The sequence below is a fragment of the Vulpes vulpes genome, chromosome 2, assembly GCF_048418805.1.
Source record: "Vulpes vulpes isolate BD-2025 chromosome 2, VulVul3, whole genome shotgun sequence".
NCBI classification, from domain to species: domain Eukaryota; kingdom Metazoa; phylum Chordata; class Mammalia; order Carnivora; family Canidae; genus Vulpes; species Vulpes vulpes.
Window position 1 is genome coordinate 61,641,236 of NC_132781.1, and position 14,159 is coordinate 61,655,394.

General features: G+C 37.3%; 1 protein-coding gene across 18 annotated transcripts in view; it reads right to left on the bottom strand.

Annotated features, from left to right (window-relative positions):
• Positions 1-14,159, bottom strand: part of MTHFD2L (methylenetetrahydrofolate dehydrogenase (NADP+ dependent) 2 like) — a 130,719-nt gene that overhangs the window by 68,286 nt on the left and 48,274 nt on the right. For 13 of the 18 annotated variants that reach the window (XR_011999861.1, XR_011999864.1, XR_011999863.1 and 10 more), the window contains one exon: positions 4,495-4,587. Coding sequence is in view for 13 of the 18 variants with exons in the window: in XM_072748773.1 (XP_072604874.1) it covers positions 4,495-4,587 (93 nt within the window). In the remaining 5 variants the exon portion in view is untranslated. Of the gene's footprint in view, positions 1-3,080; positions 3,248-4,494; positions 4,588-14,159 lie in introns of all 18 variants that reach the window. The other 5 variants (XR_011999862.1, XR_011999865.1, XM_072748778.1 and 2 more) reach the window with 1 other exon arrangement.

Genomic DNA, 14,159 nt, shown 5'->3' on the forward strand with positions numbered 1-14,159 from the left:
GTTAGAGATTATTCTTCACATTAAAGAGACTGAGGCTCAGAGGCGGGATGACTTGACTAAGATTAGACAATTAGCGAGTGACAGAGGTAGAATTTAAATTCTAGAATTCTCACTCTGGCAAGGCCAGTGCATTTACAGTACTCAATGTATTTACAGTGCATTTACGGCATGAAAATAACTGATAAAATTGAGATAAATGACATTTAGGAGGGCAGGAAGGATTTCTAAGTGGAGAGACAGAGGCTAAAGGGGCAAGATGAAAAATAAGAAATAAGAAAAGAACAAAAGCAATAGTGAAGCCATGAAACGTGCTGGCATGCAGTCAGAAAGCACCCATGGCTGTAAAGGAACAAGTTCCACTCCCAAGTTGCATGAGCTATGGATGATGATGGAGCAGATTTCCATCCCTCACCCCTTAGAATTTCTCAGTGTCCTGGCCTCCTGAAAATAATTAACCCTACTCCAAGGAAGAGGAAATCCACCGGACGTCTATTGAGAACCTAAGAGGGCATTTGATGGCAGCACATGCAAAACTTGATATGATGGGAGAAGTCATGAAGAGAAGTTGGCTGGTCATCTTTATTTTATGACGAGTAAGTATGAATACTCCAAATTACTCGACCGAATTGCCTATTTATCCTGTTTTATATTACAGTGTCTATCATTAAAAGTGTTGCAATAGAGACGCTGGAGTTATGACTGTAAAGGTTCATTCATCATGCTGGAGGGGATGGCTTAGTGGACAAACTGCCAGCTTTCACCAACTATGATACTCTGTATGCAGAAGATAGTATGCAAGTGGCATTGACTCAGCAGCTCATCATCTGAATGAAGCTAGTTCCACAGTTTCCTCATATTGGACATATTCCTCATATTGTCCTTCAGACAGTGGCTGGAAAAAACTTGCCTATCCTATTTAAATAATGAAGATTCTTAGAACTTTTATAGACAGGATTTCCCACACTTTCCTGGAAGCATGAGATAGAAGTGAACGAAGGGTCTTCAAATACACTCTTAGCATTGTGCCCTATTCTGGCTACTTTCCTTTCTCCTGCTCAGAATTTTGTTATCTTATTATTTCAAATCAAATCAGTTCAATTATCCACTTAATGATACAAACTGCTCTTTTATGAACAAATCTTTTACCTTTATGACTTTATATCAATTTACTATACAATGACAAACTATGAATGTTTAGTAGTTACTAACGCTACCACTATGTGAATCAACTAATAACTAGAATGATTCCATCTTCATAAAATTATATTCTTAAAAATTCATCAGCTAAATTTGTATCAATTTGAAGTCCTTGCTCCAATCGTAATTTCAAAAGGAATACAACACACATTAATGGAGTACTCACTACGTGCCAGATACTGTTTGAAGCACTTATGTACCATGTTAAAAAAAGAAATACCAGTCCCATTCTTACTACAGTCTAGTGAAGATAATGGACAACCATACAGGTAAGTGTCATAACCATGGTACAGTAAAGTACCCCAGAAACAGTTTAATTCTCTCTGCGAACTCAGAGAGTAGCTCTGAGGAGTGACTTGAAGTTTCTTATTTCTAAATGCATAACTTGACAAGATCAGATTTTCAGATTTGAGCTAAATTAATCTAAATCCTGAATGCACAGGGATATGTTTAAAACGGAAGCAATACAGAGTTAAACCTATAAGGATAGGACTACGAGAATCTGAAAAACTGGAGGGGTAAGATGAATATTAACCTAAGCTAATTCTATTCATGCCTCAGGATCTTTACACAATGATTTCCTTTTTTTACTTTTTCTTCTGCAAGCCCATTGCGAGATTTCGTCAGTACATTCTTCAGTGTCATCCCTCAGACATTATCGAAAGACGTTATCGATCTTGCTGATACATCATGCACCACTCCTCCTTCTACTCTTCCTGACTTCTAGATGGGATTGCTTCCATATATGCTGACATTCTAGTTATGACAACGATCCAGCCCTCCCGGTTCCAGCTACCTCTGCCATTAGATCACTATCTCCTTCTTTAATACCCACTAATTGTATTTGTTTATTTCCCACACATAACGCATGATGTGGTTCATTTTAGTAAGATTTCATTCCTATTGTCTGGTGATACGGAATTTCTTTTTTTATGTTAATTTGTGCATTCTTTATAATTTCACTGTAAGTTGCTGATACCTACCTATTTTATCCTTAAATTTTCCAAGTGATTATTAAGGATGTGGAAATGAGCACTCTTTATTATTTCTTATAAACTCTCAATGTTCTTCCCCCAAATTTCCCATTATCCAAATATTTATTCTTCAGGACAACTGCAGGGTTATCTACAGGGCTGACTTCTAGCATTCTGCATAGCTTTGTATTTAGTTACAGGCATTAAGGCTGGAATACAAGGCAGGGCACAAGACCTGCTCATACCACCATCATTCAAAATGTCCTCCAGCCAGGACGGGGATGGAGTGTGAATGGAGCTTGGCTGTCTACCACAGCTGGTACCCGCCTGGTGCCCTCTAGTGGTACCACGATGCCCTGACTCAGATGGCTGCTAGACGGAGCCTCAAAACTGCATCCACATCTAGGGGCCTGAGTACCTCCAGGCTCCTATTTTGTTAGTTTTATATAGGCTTGGTCTTTCCTTTCCCTTCCCTGCCTTACTTTCCTTTTTCTTTTCCCATCTTCTTTTTTAACACCTTGTAGTCAGTGCCTATTTAGGCCTTTACAAAGGAGCATACAGTGAGTCTGTAGGAGACACTGAAAAATGAAGACAGTGGTAGCAATAATGTCTGTAACATAAAGCTTGCTTTATTCACAAGAGAATGTTGTTGGTTCTTGAGAGAGGATTTTCTATATGCCACTTCCCATGACAAGAAAAACATAACCATAAATGCACATAGAGGGATTTTTTTTCTCACTAGAAGAAAGTATTCACTATTATAACTGGAAAATAGAAACTAAAATAAACTGTGAATTATTATTTACAAGTGTTAACATTAGAATCAAGGAGTACTTTTCAAGAATATGTAGATTTCATTCTCTCTAAAGTTTGAGATGAACAAAGATGGCCAAACGCCTCTCTACTCACCAAATGCAGACTCCTGTATGTGAATCCAAGTGACTTCTAAAAAGAAGTCGGTATAATATTTGTCTTCTGCAAATATATCAGTTGCTGCAGCAGTGTATCACTTAATGTTATGTGGGGTCTGAAAAAGTTTATTGCTTCTCCAAAGACCTGTCTTCCTTCTGTCAATTCTGTTCAAAAATTAGCATTTATTGTCACCTGAATATAATGTGTCAGAAAAACCAGAAATGTAATTAGCTGTACCAGCTTACTGGAGACTTTTGGAGTATAAGTATTTGTATTTTTTCTCTATCAGGAAGCAAATTAATTTACCTGGAGTCATCACATATATATCCCAAATTTTAAGGAGGGGCCTAGATCAGATTAAGAAAGCAAACTAAATTTGGTTGAAACTAATTTTTTTTTTAAGATTTTATGTATTTATTTATTTATGAGAGACAGAGAGAGAGAGAGAGAGGCAGAGACACAGGCAGAGGGAGAAGCAGACTCCATGCAGGGAGCCCGATGTGGGACTCGATCCCAGGTCTCCAAGATCAGGCCCTGGGCTGAAGGCGGAGCTAAACTGCTAGCCACCAGGGCTGCCTGAAACTAATTTAAACTATCATTAGCCTCTTCATCAAACTCAATTTCTTCTGGAACTTCTATTTTACAGTTTGTCACTACCCAGCAATTCAAATATAAAGTCTAGAAATTATCAGCAACATCTCATTGATAAACAAAATGAAAAAGGCTCTCAGTCAAGCCTTGGATAAATCAAGAAGAATCACAATCATCTGCGATGTAGAAATACCATGTGGCAAGAGTAGAGGTAGAAGTAGAATAAAATTATTTTGTATGTTCAAATATAAAACAAATTAGGAAAAATCCCAGGTCTCGTAAATGAAAACACAATACCTCTTCTCTGTGCCTCCTCTTGCCCCTCTTGGGTCCACACTCTTTGACTCTTTGACATAGTTTAAGCACTCTTTTAAAATCATAAGCCAGGCCACATCAATCTGCATTCAGCTGTCCTTGGCTTATATCCAGGTCCTTGCCGAGGTCCTATATGAGCTGTCCCTGGCTATCTTTTAAAGAGCATTTCCTACTTGTTTCCCCATAACTCATTCATGTTTAGACTCAACCATGTCTGTGAAGAACTGGCCATGTGCATGTTTGTTCTTGTGCTTCATCTGTCACCCCAAAGGCGATTTGGGTTTTCCATAATGAACTGACAATTTTTTTTTTTTGAACTGACAAATGTTAATGTAGGCACAAGGAACCAATATAATAACTGCCAAGAGACAGGATCCAGTCGATGGAAGTTAGTCATACGTATTCCTACCTCTCCCGAGAAGCTGTTTTTACAGACATGTCAGCAATTAGGGGAGGAATTACTCTGCTGATGACATTCTACCAAATACAGCTACTAAAGACTTACCAGCAGCTACTATGATAACATCTGCCAGCTGAGTATGGATCTTCAGTTGTTCTTTGGGAGTGTATCTGTGAGCTATTGTCACCGTTGCATCACCTGGAATGAAGAATTGCCATTAATGGTTACTGAGGTTTTTCAAAATTTATGAATGCCCCAATTCTAGAGGAGATTCAGTTACATTCTAAGAGTAGGGAAATTAAGAACAAAAGCTAGATAAGAAAACCTACATGACCCTAAATACTGTAACCTTCAATTAATCAGTGGAAAATCAACTAAGACTGACTATCATAAGGGAGCTGTAAGGTAAGTTTCTAGAAACACAACAGTTGAAAGTTCTGTGCTGACAGGTTAACATATAAATGCAGGGGATACTCATTGGCCTGATAACAAAGTATATAAATACTGAAAACAGCAAGATAAGTGCACCAAAAATGGAGCAATGTATTGTGAAAGCACAGCTAAGAGATTAATCCTACCTCTTCTTTTGAAGGTGTCTAGGAAGGGTTCCTAAAGGAAGCAGTATACTTTTTTTTGGTCTCAAGTATGAGGTGGGGCATACTAATTAGGGAAAGGGCGTTCCAAGCCAACAGAATAACAGGAAAAAAAGTGGACTACTTTTGAAGTTATATGTTTAGGAAATGACAAAGAGGTCTAAGATGTAACAGGTGGTATTCACACATGCTTTAAGGAACTGATGTATGAATAAGAGAAGTTAGCAGACTGAGGGGTTCCAGTGCTTTAAGTGTGAACCAAGGAGGAGGAGTGAAAGAAGGCCAGGAGGAAGGAAGTCAAAGGATTCCCGGTGAGGACATTGCGGGAGACAGTGCCTTTTTTCTTCTTCTGTAGATAACATACAAATGCTACACAATGAATTAAAAAAACTCCATAATATCCATTTTTAGCAAAACTAGAAGACATATTTTCCACAACCTCCAAAAAATATGTGAGAGTTACCCAGGCCCAGTAGAGTTAGCATATACTGCACAAGAATAAAGGCAGCAAAGCAATGCAGAGAGTAAGATGGCCAGTAGCAGCGATCTCTGAAAATGACTGCAAAAATATACTGCTTGTAGGTGCAGGGTTCATGTCAAAATGCAAAACATATCTCTTATCTGTAGCAAAGATAGGAATAAATACAGAAGAAGCCTTCTTGGATCCAGTAAAGTTCCTAGTGGCTAGACTCCCATGGAGGAGCCATTTCAACAGGAGGCAGTTGGAGTCTGTGTAAGTGATGAAGGAGGGATCTGAGGACTGCCAGGCACCTCCTCTCCAACCCCCAGCAGAAGTACCCTAAGAATAGCAGATCCAAGAAATCCAACTCATTCAATGATAAGTAATAAAACAAAGAAACAAAAAACGGATTTGACATAGAATTAGCAAAAGGATGCTATGTAAAAATTAGCCCAGGAATTTGGGGAAGGATGGATCTTTTCTGATTCTAGTGGTGGTTACATGACAATATTCATTTGTCTAAATTCATGGAACTGTACACCCAGAAGAGTGGATTTTACTATTTTTTTTAAGTAAATGAAAGAATACATTTAAAAAATAGCAGACCCAAGGAAAAAAACAAAAGGCAAAAAAAAACTTTTTTAAGAATTTACTAACAGGGCAGCCCCAGTGGCGCAGCGGTTTAGCGCCGCCTGCAGCCCAGAGTGTGATCCTGAAGACCCAGGATCGAGTCCCACGTCTCGGGCTCCCTGCATGGAGCCTACTTCTCTCTCTGCCTGTGTCTCTGCCTCTCTCTCTCTCTCTCTCTGAATAAATAAATAAATAAATCTTTAAAAAAATAATAATAAAAAAAATAATTTACTAACATACCAATATACTCAACAACAAAAAGTGTTGCAATGGAAAAGCTGAACATTATGGCCAAATATTACACCAAAAATTTAAAAATTAAGAACATAAAGTCACAAAATCTGGGAAAAGAAGATTTGAATCCATATAAAGTGACCTATAATGGTCAAGATTAAGAAAAATTTCAGTAATGTAAAGTTTAAAAAAAGAGTGGTAAAAGCATAAAAGCAAAAATTCAGATTGGTACATTCAACTCCAGAAAACAGCAGAGCAATATTTACAGGAGACTCATCTAAAAAAATTGGGAGTCAAGGACTTTATATCCAGTCATATCATCCTCCAAGATTAAAAGTTACAAACAATTCTGAAATTTTAAGAACTTGGAATATTGTTCCCATGTTTTTCTTTTTTTCCCTGAGGAACTTGCTAAATGATTAAATTTAACGAATCAAGTATCATATATCATAAACTATCAAAAGGATTATTGGAGAGTTTGGGATATATTTAGCCATAAAACTGAGACTTAAAAAAATATGAGGATGGGGGTGACAGACAAAAATGTAAATACTATTTGCTCTGATTATGGAGAAATGTTACAACCAACCAAACTGGAATGGGAAGGGCGAAGGTGAGAAAGTTCGCTGATCATCTACTATTTAATGAGCAGGATCAACAGAAAAACATTTAAAGCTGATCAAACAACTAATGGAAGTATAAGGATTTTAGAAGTATAAGGTAAAAGTGTTAAAAGATCATTTTTATTGGCAAATATCAAGTAGGAGACAAAAGAAATGGAATCAGGGAAGAAAAAGAAAGTATTTTATCATTTTTAAAATTAGAGTATCAATAGATACCATATGAAGAACAGACAACTAAGAGTACTGTGTAAAGTTAAAATAACTATTAGAGTAACAACAAACCTTCCTAAGTATCAGAAGAACCATCCACAAAAAAGGGAAAAAATGTAAAAAATGAATAAAAACAACAAAAAGAACAGAGAATACTATGACAGTTCAGATCATACATATTTATCATCACACTAACTTTTCCTAAGCTATCTATTTAAAATAATAATACTTCCAAATTGGCTTGCAAAGCAAAAACAAAATTTAATTCTACGCTGGATGTAAGGCACATCTAAAACAAAGCTGTTTGGCAATGTTAAAAAATGGGCAAATGTATAGCAGGACAACTACAAAAAAAGAGATGATGTTCTTATTGTTAAATAAGGAGTAACTTTACATTAGATAGGACAATGAAGTGCACATCGTAATGCAAAGACATGATTCAAATGAGCACACAACAATGATAAATAGATAACATATAAAAGAGAAACATAATTCATATAGCAGAAATTATAGGGGCTACAAATTGAAAAAGAAACACACTGTATTTGCTAAATTTAATTCACCTTTCTCAATCAACAGATCAAAGATATAGAAAATGTATATAGCATAATTCATGTTATGTACCTGATTGTAATACATCACATTTTGAAAGTAGAATATATATTTTCTTTTCATGTGATCAAAGAATATTTTTAAATGGTATGATTTTAACCACAGAGTATTTTAATTAATACTCAAAAATAGACAACTAAATAAACTTTAGTGTTTTCTTTAATCACAAATCAATAGTTATAATTATTGAAAAAATCAGAAATTAGAGTTCTTCCATTGGAATTTTTTAAAATCCTATTTTAAATAATTTTTGGATCAAAAAGAAAACACAAACAACAGTGTGGAATTTCTAGAAACATTTATAATGAAATCACTACATATTAGATCCTATAAAATAAAGATAAAACAAAGCATAGAGGAAAACTCAGAGATCTAAAATTATTATATCAATAAAATAAAAATAAGAAAATAAGCAAATCAATCACTTCACTTAAAAGTTAGATAAAGAACAAAAAAGAAACAAAAGAAATTAGGAGGTAAGGTGTTAATATTAAATAAGTCTATCATAAGCAGTGAGAGAATTCAATAAATTGCCAAGTAAAAAATAAACATACAGTAATAAACAGCTTTCATTTATAACAACATATTAGAAGAAACAGTAAAAGAAAAGACTCCACTACAATAGCAATACAAAAGATAAAATACTCAGAAATAAACCTAACGAGAAATACGGAAAATCTATCTGATAAAAGAAAATCTCCAGAACAACACCAGAGACATAAGACTGAAGAACTAGAAGGATAAACCATGTTCTTGGATAAAAGACTCAAAACAATACAGATGATAATTCTCTCTGTTCATTACAAATTTAATACAATTCCAATAAAAACTGGTAGTTGTGCTTTTTTTTTGAAAGAATATGATTTCATCTTAAAGTTAGTAAGGACAAATAAAAGAAAACAACAAGGAAAGCTTTGAAAAGGAAGAACAATGAGAGGCTGGTAGCACTTGATAGTCTCTTATTTCGGTTAACGGTACCACCATCTGCCCAGCTATACAGAGCAAAATCTATGAAGTCTCGTGTTTCTTCTTTTTCTCATTTGCTATAAACCATCAATAAGTGTAGAATACGTGTTTCAAAGCATCCCAAGGCAAAACTGTGAGGCTTCCTCCCATCTCTTAGTACAGTTCCCCTACATGCAGAAAGGTCCTCTTACACATCAGCAACCTATGTAAGCGTGTTCTCCTGCATGAGAGCCTCCCAATGCCCACAAAAATCAAACCACACTAAAACCTCCCCTTTCATCAGTGCTGATGATTTCAGCAAGGAATTGAGAGATACATAATAATCCACTGAGTTGTATATACAGATAACAACCTGTAAAGTCTTGAGTAAAAGAAAAAAAATATGAAGGTGAATTTCAGTAAGTATAGAAAGCTCTTCTAGGCAACTCCACCTTCCCCTCAATAATGTCTAGTTAACTTGTTATTACTCCTGAGTGAGTCTGACCAGTGAAACCCATGGGGAAATATCAAAACTATAGTTAAACTCGATTGGTGAGTTTCTGATTATAACCATATCACCCTGTGGAAAGGCTTTCAGCCTATTACTCAGGAGACCAGAGGATGATAGCAAAGGAGAGGTAAATCGTCGGAGTGAAAGGCGAATGTGTTCAAATCATGCCTCAGTCTCTTCTGCCTTTGCCTCCTGCTGATGAGCACCTTGGTACCTGTCCCTGCCCCTGGGAACCAGCTGTCCTGCAAACTATATGCTTAGTTAACCTGTGAAAATTCTTGTCATTCCTGTTTCCAGTTTTGGTGCCCTCTTAATTTTTCTTCAGCAAATCCTCTGGCTTGCTGCACCTAATCCCTTCTAACTCCTCAACTCTTCCCTGGGGTAACCAGTACTAACAAGTTACAGCAGCTACTCTGCAGAATGATGAATATCTCTGACCCTCAGATGACTTTCTCCCACACTCGGTTTCATCCTCTTACTGTGCATGTGATATCAGCCTGGGCGAGGACCTAATTTTTCTAATGATCACACAGACCCAGATAAAAAACATTTATAAGCAGAGTCTTAAGCAACTTCATGGTGCCCAGAGCTTTACATCATGTTTGTAAAATAGAGTAAGAATAAAAAACTTAGAACCTATCTCCTGGAATCTGAGAGTTCTGTTAGAACTTAATAATTAACTACTGGGCAAGATACACTTCTTACTATATAAAAGTCCACAGTCAATCAAGAATTGTCTACTGGGAGCTGTCTGAGCAGTTTTCTAGGCTATTATTACACTGTAATTTGTGTAAAATTGCAGATTGTAGTGAAGAGTTTTGGCAACTAACACAGAGTGCCAATTTGAGACAAATAATATTTGCTATAAGATGCTAGAACAAACAGCACAATATACTTCATTTTAGAGTAGCACTTTTTTGTTTAAATTACTTAAAATGAAAAGTTTATTTTTTTGTTGGCCATTTCTAGGTCATTCTCTAGCTCCATTTATTCAATTATGGAAGTAATCCCAGAATCATGCTAAGCAATGGAAACACACAATTCCATACTCTCACATGAGAAACAGATATGTAAATCGGAATGAGAATACAGTGTGGTACGCTCCACATTAAAAGGAGTTATAAGTTACAGTGTTGGCACAGAGCATCACTATCTTCTCTAACTAAGAACAGCGCAGGGGCAGTTAAAGGTCTTAGAGAAGACAGATTCTTGATGTAAGCAGAACTTATTTTTCTTCTGCTTCAATACCCCCATCCTTATGCATCAATAAATTATTTTCCATAAAAATGTGCAAAGGCATGTTATTTAGCCCAGAAACTTCTTCCTTGCAAAAGCCAGTTTACCTTTTTGCAACTTTTACCATAATTCTAGATCTGTCTTCAACAGTAACACAGAACAAGTCTCAACTTCCTTTTCCATGAGGCAAATTTTCAAATAGCAGCTTGAACTTGAATTGACAGATGAAGTAAAATGGCAAATCCAATAGGAGCTAGAATCTCACATGTAGGCTTTTGCTTTGCCACTTTCTCTGGATAAGAGAAAACAGAGTCATTCTCAATACATTAACTCATACCATGGTCTGGTTTTAAAGGAGGGGTGCTTGGGTGGCTCAGTCAGATGAGCACCCAACTCTTGATTTCAGCTCAGGTCATGCTTTCAGGGTTGTGAGACTAACTCCTGAGTCAGACTCTGGTGCTGGGTGTGCAGTCTGCTTAGGATTCTCCCTCTCTCTCTCTCCCTCCTCCCTCTCCAATAAGGAAAGAAAGGAAAGAAAGAAAGAAAGAAAGAAAGAAAGAAAGAAAGAAAGAAAGAAAGAAAGAAAGAAAGAAAAAAGAAAGAAAGAAAGAAAGAAAGAAAGAAAGAAAGAAAGAAAGAAAGAAAAAACGCTGAGGAAATTACAGGCAAGAAAACGGTATTCATCACCAGAACAGCATCCAAAGGAGAAAAGCAGCCTGAGTTGTTTTTGGACAAATGCCTACAGAGGTCTAAAGATTCTGGATTGGAATGTTTCTTTTATTTTTTTTAAAGATTTTATTGATTTATTCATGAGACACAGAGAGAGAGAGAGGCAGAGACACAGGCAGGAGAAGCAGGCTCCATGCAGGGAGCCCAACGTGGGACTCGATTCCGGGTCTCCAGGATCAGGCCCTGGGCTGAAGGTGGCGCTAAACTGCTGAGCCACCTGGGCAGCCCTGACTGTGTGTTTCTTACTCAATTTGTAAGATGTGATTGTATCTTGTAGCATAACACACACACACACACACACACACACACACACACAGACCTCTCTACAGAGAAATTCTCTGTAACAGCTAAATGGACAGAGTCTAGATATAAGATAACCCTTATATAAGAACTTACTACATCTAACACTGTTCTAGCACCTTACACATATTATCATACATTTCCATATCACACAATCTTCACAAGACACTGTTAGATTATTTTTTATAAGGTAGTGAGTAATGCTATTTGTATTTTATAAATGAAGAAACCAAGGAGACACAAAAAGTCCAGTCATTTGTCCAAGGTCATATAAACTATGTAAGAGCCAGAATTCAAACTAATTTAGTCTGGCTCTAGAGCCCAGGCTGCTCATCATGGCACTCGACAGCCTCTGTCCACACTGGGCAGAAAGCAGCAGCTCTGCTGGAGTTCACAGTGGTAAAATCAGAGCTGGCAACCACTATGTAGTCACTTCCGAACACCATTTCTGGACAATTGTCCTGCCTGTGAGGGATCGTGGATGACACTTCTTCTTTCATAGGGATAAATTCTGCCTTCAGATCCTACCTGGTGTGCACTGGTAGTAGTGATAAGAGGCCAGCTAATGACAGAAAACACATGTGTCTCTAATACAAAAAGGGCAGTTTTAGCTTCCATTTTTATCATTTATAAAATGATCATGGGGCCATTTCCCAGATCTTGAAATAGTACTGCATTCTCTTGACTCCTAAATTCCATTTACTCTAAGTTTTCTAGCTCTTTGTTTTACTCTATTTCTTTTAAGATTTTATTATTTCTTTGAGAGAGAGAGAGCACAAGCAGGATGGAGGGGCAGAGAGAGAGAGGAGAAAAGGAAGCAGACTCCCCGTAGAGCAGGAGCCCAAAGATGTGGAGCTCCACCCCAGGACTCCGGGATCGTGACCTGAGTTGAAGGCAGACATTTAACTGACTGAGCCACCCAGGCACCTCTTTAAGTTTTCTATTTCAACTTCAGCTGCTTTTTCTGGATTAAATCACCCAAATAATTTTTGGGATAGTTACAGAGCACTCAGATCTAAGCCTTCTTTTCATGCTTAAAATGGGCCAGGTTTCAAATGCATTTTTATCTGGTTAAGACCTGGCTGGTCTGATTTGTTGTAGATCCTTCAGTTTTCTTCCAAACACATGGACAATTAGGTAGATGACAACTAAGGGAGACAGTTTCACTTTTAAATAGTCAAATACCATTTCAAGCTTCCTTCTTTTAAACAACTATCTCAAAGTACCTTTGAAACAAACAGTATTAGGGAGAAATGACAGAGCCCTGACCACCAATGTTTCTAGATATTGAAAAATATCTGCCCCTTTATTTGGCCAAAGTTTATTGAAGTCAAAGATTCATTTCTTCAATAAAGATAATACATAAGTGAAAACATAGACATAATACAATTCTACATAGTAATTTATGTTATGAAGACAGGAATGCAGAGTAAGTGAATATAGAATAATAGCATGGGTGTTATTTTGATAAGGTGGCAAGGGATAAGGTGAGAAGTTAACATTCAGAGAGAAACCCAAAGGAAATTAGAAAAATAACTTATGTAAATAATTTCAAAAAAGAGCATTTCAGTTGGAAGGAAAATCAAATCAAAGACCCTGACACAAGAGTGTGGATGACATATTCTTGGGAAGCAAAGGGCAGCTGCAGCTGGAGGGCAGTGATGGAGGGTGAGGATGGTAGGAAGCGAGTGAAAAAATGCAGCCCAGGTCAGTTCCTGTAAGGTCTTGCATATCATATTAAGGAATCTGGATTTTATTCTGATGTAATGTTGTTCTGAATGTTACAGGAAACCATGGGTGATTGAGACCCACTGTGTAGAACGTATGGAAGAAGGGACAAGGGTAGATGCAGAGAAACTAGTTTGTAAATTTGATAGTGCTCCAAGTGAAAGATGATGGCTATCTTGACTAGGATCGTTTTGGTGGAAGTGATCATGGGTATATTTTAAATAGATTGCTAATGATAAGACATGAAATGTGAGAGAGAGGTCAAGGGTGGCCGGAGCACCTGGGTGAAGTGACAGTGGTATGTCCTAAGATAGGACAGACTATGAGGAGTAAAATTAAGATTGAAGGTTTGCATATGGTAAGTTGGGAAGTGTCTATTGGCCATGCAAGTGGACTTGTCAAGTGAACAGTGGTTACATGGGTCTTGACATATTGGCAATACAGAGGGCATTTAAAGCTAAGGTACTAGAAAGGATGACCCAGGAATGGCTCTGGAATGAGAAGTGAAGCTCTAGGCTTATCCCAGTGTTTTGAGTAATTGTTCTCAACCTTGACCAACCTTAGAATCTTCTATGGAGCTTTCTAAAAAATACTGATACTCAGGTCCAACTTGAAGACTCTGATTTGGGCAGCCTGGGTGGATCAGTGGTTTAGCGCCGCCTTCAGCCCAGGGTGTGGACCTGGAGACCCAGGATGGAGTCCCAAGTCGGGCTCCCTGCATGAAGCCTGCTTCTCCCTCTGCCTTGTGTCTCTGCCTCTCTCTCTCTCTCTCTGTGTGTCTCTCATGAACAAATAAATAAAATCTTTAAAAAAAAGATTCTGATTCAATTATTCTGTGTTGGGCTCAGGCAGCCATATTTTCAAAAGCCCCTCAATGATTCTAGTGGGCGGCAAAGGTTGAGAAACACTGTTTTAGAAGTTGGGAAGAACAGAATGACCCAGAAATAGAGAATGAGAAG